This window comes from Amblyomma americanum, chromosome 1, assembly GCF_052857255.1.
Source record: "Amblyomma americanum isolate KBUSLIRL-KWMA chromosome 1, ASM5285725v1, whole genome shotgun sequence".
Taxonomy (NCBI): Eukaryota; Metazoa; Arthropoda; class Arachnida; order Ixodida; family Ixodidae; genus Amblyomma; species Amblyomma americanum.
The window spans coordinates 129,642,348-129,652,420 of NC_135497.1; the positions used below are offsets into that span (position 1 = coordinate 129,642,348).

A 10,073-nucleotide genomic window follows, 5' to 3' on the forward strand; every position below is an offset into this window, starting at 1 on the left:
CCACAACCCGGTGTGCAGCCTGGCTTGCCACAAAGCAGGCTTCAGACAAACAGATATAACGCCGAAGTGCGGGAAATGACCACTATAAGTGCTAACTAACTAAAAAAAGAACGTGATGCTGCGTTGCTCGACAACACAGCCCCTTCTTTGAAACAGCCAGTGCACATGAGCTCCATGAAATTGAAGGGGGCACTTAAGCTCCGCCATAAGGGCATGACGTGATAGCTTTAATGGGTTAGTGGCCGTATATGCACAATTCGTCATACTTTGCTTAGCGTTCGTAGATCCCTGGGAGTCCTCATACCACTCCTGGCGCAGTGGTGCAGCGGTTAAGCGATATGCCACTGCCCCGGCAGGTGGCTGTTTTAAACACAGCCATCGGTAGGGCTTAAGGGACCCAGGTTGCTCGGGAAGAGCAACCTCTCGCCACCAATCATTAACTGCCACGTACCACGGTGGGCAATTTGCTCACAATCCAATGGGCTTGGTTATGCTATTGGTTTGATCATAGAAGGTTGTGGCCAAGTACTACACCAGGGTGGCCAAATCCTGCTCTGGTGAGAGAGTGCGTTATCGGTTCTGTTCACCAAGATCAGGCCGCACTCCAGGCCTGGTTATGCAATTCCATCGACACACGGATTTTTTTTTTTTTTTAAACCCGGTGGAGAATTGTGCGGCACCAGGATTTGAACCCCGGTCCTCTTGCACGCGAGGCGGATGTTCTACCTCTACGCCATCGCTGCATACGTTCTATCCGTATCCCTGGCCATTCAGGGACTGTGGCAATGTACTGACTTACCTCGCAACATTCAAAACCGCGCGCCGCAATCCTCTGGGTCAGCCCCGCTATACGAAGGCTGGCACATCAGTGTATACGAACGAACCACCCGCAGTCATTACAAGTAGTTTAAGCTGTGCCTCACCCACCTCATTGTGCCCCATCCTGGCTTCACCGTTCTTGAACCACGCATCCTTCGTAAAATCCAGACAGGCACCCTTATTCAATATATAGTGTTGAATCTCGGTAGTTCGACCTTGAAGTGAACCGAGAATTTATTCCAATTATACAAAGTTCGAATTAGGAGGAGTCTGATCGGGCTCCCTTACAGGGAAGCTGAAATTGCTTTTTGAGAATTCGAGGTTATTCCAGAATTCGAATGCATGAAGCTTCTATATAAATCATGCCAAGTAGTTTTGCGCTTGCATTTAAAATGGTGGCGCAATCACCGATTAAAACGGGGACGATGTTCACGCTTCTCCTCATCCTGTTGGAGTTGTGGGGGACCTCGCGATGACGTCATTGTTGCCGAAGTTTTAAATGACCGCTGCCTTCGCCTACATGCTGCCGTGCATCGGCTCATGCCGCCAAACAATGCTTCGTGGGCTTCACCTTCGGTAGTCTTAATTTCCTTTCATAAAGGAACAGTTTTTATGCTGGAAACATAGTGCCGCCTTTCGTGACGCCATCGTTGCGGATTCTGCCTGTCGCTGTGCACTACAGAGAAGCCTGTACGCCGACGCGGCTTTATTTGGCGTGCACGTCACCATTTCAAAAGACTTCGCATGCTTTACCTGCACTCTTCACACATTCTACCATTCTACCCTGTAAACTCGTCAAATTCTAAAACCTTTTTAGTTGCCATTTAATATACCTGATGTTGACTGGACCAAAGTGGCAGCTTATATATAAACCAGAAGTTCAAGAACACCGGAAGCATACTTCTTTCAATCTTCTTTGTTGTCAAACTTCGCGCTCCGCTGTGGAGAAATCGGTCCGAGATGGGTGGTCGTTTTTGAGTCAGAGCTGAACGCATGGGTTTTACCCGCTGTGATGTATAGAGCATGTCTGATCGTCCGTCCGTCCCTTGTCTCCGGCATAATTAAGCGTATGCATCGCCCTTCCAAAGCGCACGAGGGTGTTCGTAAGAGCTCTTCGATGTCTGATATATATTTGCCTTCGTAGTTTGTTGCTTGATTAACGCTTAGTCGACGTAATAAGCGGAGATTATTAGAGTAACAAAGGTAACGAATTCGCTGTGCGAAGAAGCGAGGCTTTCTTTGAAACGTCGCTTATGTGACGGCTACTGCGGCTTGAGAGTAGTGGCGTATAATTCTACGCGCGCAAATGGCTTGTTTCATTCCGGGTAGTTGATCTCGAGACGCGCACCGCTTCCACAGTGCTCCCACCCACCACGCGATGTAGCAGCTGCATCGGCGACTCTGCATGTGCATCGCGGAGGCGAGTCGCGATGCGCGCCGCCAGCCGGGGGCACGTTGGCGCCAAACCGCGAGGCAGGGGGATGCGCAGCCACAGGTACGCGCCAGACGCACTAGTGTAGGACGACGTGCTGTCCCCACGCTGGTCCTCTACAAGAGGCCGATGGATATAAAATAAAAAAGCCGCAGAAATGAAAGGGCTGTAAGCCTTATTGTCAGGAATAAAGAGTACCTTTATTTGATGTACACTAATTATTTCCTTTTGTCTCGTGAACCTGGTACAGCACAAATGAGTAATTTTTAAAATTTAGTTTACACTATCATCTTTTTTTCTGGTCAACACTCAAACGCAAGGGCTGTGGGAGAGACTCAGCAGTGCATGTATGCGCGTGCAACTACTCAATGGCGGTAAGTTGGGAGCTGTGGTATTCAGTGTTCCGTTCTAGCTGCAGAGCTAAGTTCAGCTTCAATAATAATAATAATAATAATAATTGGTTTTGGGGGAAAGGAAATGGCGCAGTATCTGTCTCATATATCGTTGCACGCCTGAACCGCGCCGTAAGAGAAGGGATAAAGAAGGGAGAAAGAGGTGCCGCAGTGGAGGGCTCCGGAATAATTTAGACCACCTGGGGATATTTAACTTGCACTGACATCGCACAGCACACGGGCGCCTTAGCGTTTTTGCCTCAGCTTCAATGATCAGCGTTTCGAAGCAATGCCAAGCGTCCGACGTGTGTGTAAATGCTACCAGCCCGCAAGACGTAAACTGTTGGACGCTGGCTACACTCTGCTTAGTAAAGTGCAGCTAAGATTTAAAAGGCCAGTAATTTAGCCTGCCAGGGCAGACTATGAGCGACCGATTAGTTCAAGAAATTGATCTTCGATCAGCCCATCAACTCATTAACTAATACAGCGGTTCACAGCCCCATATTCTCCCACCCAGCTCGATCAGACAAAATGTTCGTTTCTGAGCAACGCTCCAGCGCAGATCTTCAGCGAGGAAGTCATTTCTTTTTGCAAACACGTCATTTGATCGTTAAGCAAGCCTCCAACGAGCATTATGTGCTTCAGCTTGTTCACTCCTCGTGTCTCTGTCCCTGCTGTCGCGATCCTTGGGCGTCGTTGCACTTGGCGATAACATTCAACCCTTTTGCAGGCTCTGTTAAAAACCGCACTTTCACGATCAAGACACGTCGGGTGTCAACGATATCATCAAATTCGCAAAATGCACTAATCGCATTTATTCTCGCACTACGAACGACGTCTCCTTGGAGTGTTTTCGTCATAGCTACTCCTGGGCGGGAAACCAGCACAACAAAAAAATATAAAAAAAACAGCTCCTCACATGCAGGAAGAATTATAAGCGCGTGAGGAATTTTATAGCCAGTCATAATTTTCGACAATTTCATTTCCTACTTCGCCAAGAAATGCAATTTTGTGTCGGCTTCGTTTCCGCCGCTACGACGGTTCCGTATTTTCGAATAGACACTTTCGTACGAGGCCGCGGGAGCTATGGAAGCGACTCAGCTGGGAGAGATTTTTTGTGCAGAAGGCAGTGGCTGGATTTCATGGTTCAAAGACCAAGCCCCAGTTAACTGTAATGGAGGCCAGTGGTATTTAGATTGTTCAGGACCCACCTCAGTGACGAGGGAAATGCGTGAGAACATAAACGATATATATAGCGATATACCTGTATAGGCTGAAACGTTTGATGCGTGTACAGTCATCAGCGAAAGCTACGGGATGCGTGTACTTGTGAAAATTTTTTTGTAGCGCTGCCTCGCTAGCAAATCGCCTGCTATTGATAAAGATCAAGGGCATCTACGTCCTCTCATACTTGCAGCGGCATTCCAACTGAATAATTGGCTTGCTTAATTCCGCCGAAATAAAGTTTTTTTTTTCACACACCTGCACCGCGTAATCTTTTTGTGACTACTGTTCGTCTTTGAAAAAGGATACAGAAGGCAAGGAAAAACCTTAACGCCTGTACAGTCACAAAATTACGCTAGCCCATAGTCATACAATGACTGCAACCAAGGAAAGCCAGTACAGTACATAACTGCGTGTTAAAGATCCCCAGGTGGTCGAAATTATTCCGGAGCCCTCCACTACGGCACCTTTTCCTTCCTTTCTGCTTTCACTCCCTCCTTTATCCCTTCCCTTACGGCGCGGTTCAGGTGTCCAACGATATATGAGACAGATACTGCGCCATTTCCTTTCCCCAAAAAACCAATTATTATTATTGTTACATAACTGCGTGTTGTTGCACTGCGTGCCCAGTGATCGACAAGACTGCAAAAGGAATACAACTTGGGCGGATCAGAACCGAGGTGATAAATGAACGTTTTCGCTTGAAACACTTATTGCTTTCAAATATGTCGCATGTCTAAAGGCAGGAGCAAGTAAGTAGGGCAGTCTAGACATACAGAACCAAAGACAAAACTGCAGGGGGACCCTTAAGCTTCGCCTTAAGGGGCGCGAAAGCGTTAATGGGTTAATGCCCATATATGCGGAACTCGTTATTCCCGACTTTCACAGATCCCTGGGGGTCCTCATACCACCCCTGGCGCAGTGGTGCAGCAGTTAAGCGATGCGACACTGCCCCGATCGTGGCTCTTTTCAAACACAGCCCCCGGCGGGGCTTGTGGCACCCAGATTGCCTTTCCCGAGCAACCTCTAACGACTGATCATTAACTTAACTGCCACCTGCCGCAGTGGGCAGGTTACTCACAATCCTGTGCGCAGGCTGTGATGACTTCACAAGGTCACGTAACCTATGTGGCAGGTGGGCTATCTGTTTTTTTCGCTCGCGCCGGCGAATTTTCTGCATAACGGGAGCCTTAACGCTGCCGCGTTAACTTATCAGGGCACACTGGGCTTCTCCGCAGCAACCGCCACTTACAACGCACTCTGTTCCCTTAATTGACTCATCGCCAGCAGCCATAACCACGTGCCGGTAGCTTCGCCTGTCCAACTATTATTCCTCTAACCCGTTGACAAGGGTTGACTAGTGGTACTTCGCGCTTCACTGCAGAAGCCAGAAAAGTTTTGCTGAAAAACGGCGAGGCACACCACATGTTACTTCTGTCAAGTTTTGATAGGCCAAGCACAAGCTGTCGATGATGCATTTTCTAGAAAGCTTTGTAAATATCTGTGAAACGGTATGTAGTGCAAGTAAAAAGTAACCTGAACGTTGATTATTTGTCTGGTGCAGTTAAATAAGCCTTTTCCCCCATCAGTATACCTTTTCTTTTTGCAGACTTTTCCACCGGTTACGGTTTGGCGTCAGTCAGCGGCTCTCATATCTTGTAAACCGGAAACGTGTGCTGCGAAATGTATGTTCAGGTCGCTTTCTTGCGACATATATGGAAATCGGAAGCACCCACGCGATACAGGTTGTTTCCACGCTGGATCACTTCTCTGAAAGCGAGTCACGCATGCGACAGCAGCGAAGACAGCCGTCGCCTCGAATGCGGCGCCGACGGGTGTCTCTCTGTAGGAGTCCCACAGCAAGGGCAAGGTTAGGGCATGGCCAGGGCAAGGCTGCCCAGGTCCGAGCGAGGTGTGGCCAATGCGCACCGCTAAACGGTCGGCTGCGCCAAATGCACATGGCAACAGGCGCGAAGTCCATTAAGGGTCCCGTATACTCATCCCGAGTCGAGGCGGAGTCTAACGATGATGGCGTCTTCCGTGCGAGCGCGCGCCGGTGATAAAGGCTTCAAACGCCATTCCGGTTTACCGGCGACTTCGGCCAGCGCCGCCGATGGCCGTTCACCTCAATCCTTTGCGCGCGCGACCTTGGTCGCGGCTGCTCCTCTGGCGAGGGAGGCAACGGGCGCCCAAGCCGACGCTCTTCCCCACCGCCGCCGGGAGCCCTCGCACGCGCCGCGAGTCTTTTCGCGCGAAGTGCACGGCACGGCGAGGCGGTCTCGGCGCAGCCACCGAAAGGGAAAGGAGAAGCCGCTTTGTTCAGGTAAGATCGTCTGCCGCTGCCCAGAGGTCCGCGACGTCGCTGCTCGCGCGCCACGGACCGTCTTCGCGTGGCTCGAGTGCCGGCCAGGGCCGCTGAGTCCGACCTTTCACCTGTCGCGCCAGCGAGATCCTCCGCCAGCTGCTCGACGGGACAAGCGTTCGCTGTGCTCGTCGGAGCGGAGGCTGCGAGGGCGCGCTCCGTTCGGTGACCGGGCTTCGTCGGAAAAGGTTGCTACCCGGTCGCGCAGCTGACGGAGGGGGGTCTCTTCTCTGGAAGAAAGGCTCTAAAGTTCGCCGGTGCTCTCTCTGCGCGGTTTGTACGAATTGCGTTCGAATCTCACTCACGCGCGTGTTCACCTAAACGCAAGGATCTCGAGCAATGAAGCGCTAACACTGTTGCACGCGCTTCGGAGCCTGTTGCTTTGTTGTTGCTAATACGTTGTATGCAACACAAGCGAGCAACAACATAGAGCAGGCAAAACGTTTCGTAGTGTCTTTGATCCTCGACGCACGTGTTATTATCCACTGGCGCAGATGTTTCCGTTTCGTGTATGAACGTTTATCGTACTGCTCTACTTTTAATTAGGCCACAGCTTATTGTATGCGTAACACATGTGGATATTGTTCGCCACAGTGTGCTATTTCATGTTGCTTTTCTCGTTCGAAGATACGTCACTGTGACATCAATCGTTTCGAATTTTCTGGACGCGAAAATATCGCTGATTCGAAGACGTGCGCACTCGGTGTTCTGCATGTCGTAAACTAGAGTAACGCGATTCCAGTAACGATACGTAACTCATGCGGTATCAATCCACGCATAACGATGATGTCCTGGAAACCTGCCATAATAAGTGCCATGCTCTTATTAACCAGATTAACGTTGTATATGCACCGTTCGCCAGGTACGTCGAATCGAGCGTTACTCATCGGCTGTGAGTGAATCAAGTGACTCACATCATAAATGAAAATAATCATCGTTATTTACTGCCGGACTTGAAGCCTGCTCACAGTTTATTCTTATTCGTGGCAAGAATCGGCTGCCGTTTTATAGCCGATTCTTGGCACGTTCTCGAATTCCCGCGTTGTGAGGCACAAACTAGTGGGCACGTCTTGCATGAGTTTTCTGAACCATTTACGACGCTGTTACACCCTGCTAGAATCAGGCCGCGTCGTGTCTTCGTCTCAATTTGACAGGAGCAGACACGGTTCAGTGCAGACGCTCGCAGTTTCAGGCGGTAGTGCTGTACGCTGGCGTCTCTTCACGGATCCTCGTTGAAAATTCAAGATACTTATCTTTGCTAGCTCCTTGATAATCGATTGGTATTCGCTATTCATCCGTCTGCTATACATCCTACTGATCACGACGTTAATTCCCCACCGGTACTTCGAGATTTTTTTCGTTTGTACCGTTTCATTTTCTTTCTGCGAGTGGCTTTTGGTCACCGAGGATTTCACCGCTGTTACCAAGATCAGAACTAAGAACACCTTTGCTTCTTCAGCGAACCACAGAGACGCTTCTGAAAACGCCTGTTGCTGTAACCGTGGTGCGTTGTTGCATACGTCGGTGTAACTGTGCTTTGTGGTTAGAAATTTTTCGATTATATGTTTGCCTTGACAGCGTCATAACAGCATGAACGCGATAGTCTCATTGTATATGAGGACAGAGCAAGCAGAACGGCCACAGGGGCTTTGTATGCACTATTAGTTTCTTGAAGCAGCTAACCGGTATGTGTCTTTCGACATTCGCGTTCGCCTGTGATGTTTCCGTTCTTCAAATAGAACGGGGTATCGAGAGCGAATTATTCCTTTCTGGTCAGTGAAAATATAAAATGCAAATAGGTAATTTTCCTTTTGTTGCTGTATTGTTTAGCGTGAGGTTGTCGGTAAAAATAGCTTAGGAAATCCATCTTATCAGTAAAGTGATTCATCAGCTGAGAGGAATGTGATGTTTCGTTTATGTTTGAGGGGGGGGGGGGGGGAGTAGAGGGCATTCACATTTGCCTGGTTCGTTTTGTATCTCAACTTGCTTTCATCGCATCTTCTTATCATTCACCATTCGTTGGTTTAGCTTTCGTTCTCCGTGCTTTGGCTTGCTTTGTTTCCATTTGTTGTTTACTCCCAGGTCGGCTGTGCATGTGCTTTGATTTTTTCAGTGCTCCTTTCACTTGGTGTCTTTTTTTATCACGGCCATTTTTCTTTGTTGTGCTGCTGCTGTATAGTGATAGCCAGGCAGCGTGAGAAAGTGATAACAGCTTCGTTAAGCAGTGCTTAGTCATATGGAACTATACACTGTCGTATAAATAGTGTGAGGCCATTAGCGAGTGCGCAGTGCAAGATTGTGGCTAACCAGCCTGATAGCTTTCAATTCCATTTGTTTTAAATTATCCTTATGCACAGCTTACTCTTACAGACTCCGAAATTTAGAAACCGGTTACTTGTTCAGCGCTTTGCCGTGTCCCAGCCGCCCTTCAACGCTGAGAGTCAGCCGTCGCATAGTTCGTGCAGTGCACCCCTATCGCAGTTGCCTTTTGTGTGCGCTATCGGCGTGGCTTCTGATAACTACTGTCTGTCGTCAGCAGAAAGACGCCACCGAGGTTTCCTCGAAGCAAATCTCGTACCCTGTCTGCGGCTTTCACGGGTTTGGCATCTCTTCGTCGTCGCACTGCTCACGGCCTCTTAATTGGGTGCGAGCATATGGGGAGAATTACATGGCGCTATGCGAAAGTTCTTCTTGTCCAGTAAGAACATAACTAAATGAATTGCAGAATGGCGCCTTCTGTGGCGCGAGTGGCAGCATTCTTAGTTTGCCTGATTGAACCGCAGCCAGCAAAAGTGGAAACGCGGCGATTCTGTGGGACATCAGGATTCCTTTGCGTGTCTGGGCTTATGGTTGCGAACGGTCCCTGGTTTTGCGGGGCCGCAAACCCGACTTACCCAAGTCGGTTGCAGCTGTTTGTCCCTGGTCAAGGTCGGAATACCTTAGCCCGGTCTTAACCGAAGGCCTTAAAAGCGGTCGTGAGGAAATTAGTCATTGGCAAAAATCAGATGCACGCACTAGGAGACAAGGAAGGTCATATGCCACCGCGATTATGGATAAGATAGTTAAAGTAGCTGATGAATTCTGCACAGATCTCTGCAGCAGCCGAAATATTCAGGATGATAATTACGAAGCCAGTAGTGTGGACGAATTGGACACCCCAAAAGTAACGAAAGGGGAAATAAAGCTTTGCAAGCAATGCAAAGGGGAAATGCGGCACCGGGAGAATCAGGTAACTGCAGGTTTGTTGAAGGACGGTGGGGACCTTGTGCTAAATAAACTTGTCACCCTTTATACTCAGTGCCTCACTACCTCGAGTGTACGGGAATCTGGGAAGAACGCTAAAGTCCTGTTAATCCACAAGGGGACGTCAATGACATGAAATTACAACCGATCAGCTTACTGCCCGTTGTTTACAAGGCATCCACAATGGAAATTGCTGACAGAATTAGGGCAACCTTAGATTTCACTCCACTACGGAGTCTCTCATAGCCTCAGTCGCTTTGGGACGTTAGAGCCCCATAAACCGAACTATATATGCCTTCCTAATTTTCCATTATCCGAGCACATAGCCATTGCCGGTCACTCATTCGATAAACTAAAAGCTATAGTTCTGGAATCTGGATTTCAATCACACCACGACCGAGAAGTCAAGGAATCGTATCTGATTCATAAATTCAAAGCTGCCTCATCAGGCATAAAAGAAAACGTTGGAAAATTAACCTGCATACCATAATACCGTACTTTTCGACGAGCTTGGAAATATCAGTCGGGGCGTGACTGGTGTCTTCTATTGAACGGTATGACATACTGAGCCAACCAGCCCGACCCAGCCCTCTCCTTTTCT

General features: G+C 48.9%; 1 protein-coding gene across 5 annotated transcripts in view; it reads left to right on the top strand.

The window, feature by feature from the left end:
• Window positions 1–5,891: 5,891 nt before the first annotated feature.
• The window catches only part of LOC144113671 (uncharacterized), a 46,846-nt gene continuing 42,664 nt past the window's right edge, over window positions 5,892–10,073 (top strand). The window contains exon 1 of one of the 5 annotated variants that reach the window (XM_077646897.1): window positions 5,892–6,190. In XM_077646897.1, the coding sequence (XP_077503023.1) occupies window positions 5,981–6,190 (210 nt within the window). In that variant the 5' untranslated portion in view covers window positions 5,892–5,980. Of the gene's footprint in view, window positions 6,191–6,253; window positions 6,507–10,073 lie in introns of those variants that run through there. The other 4 variants (XM_077646898.1, XM_077646901.1, XM_077646900.1 and 1 more) reach the window with 4 other exon arrangements.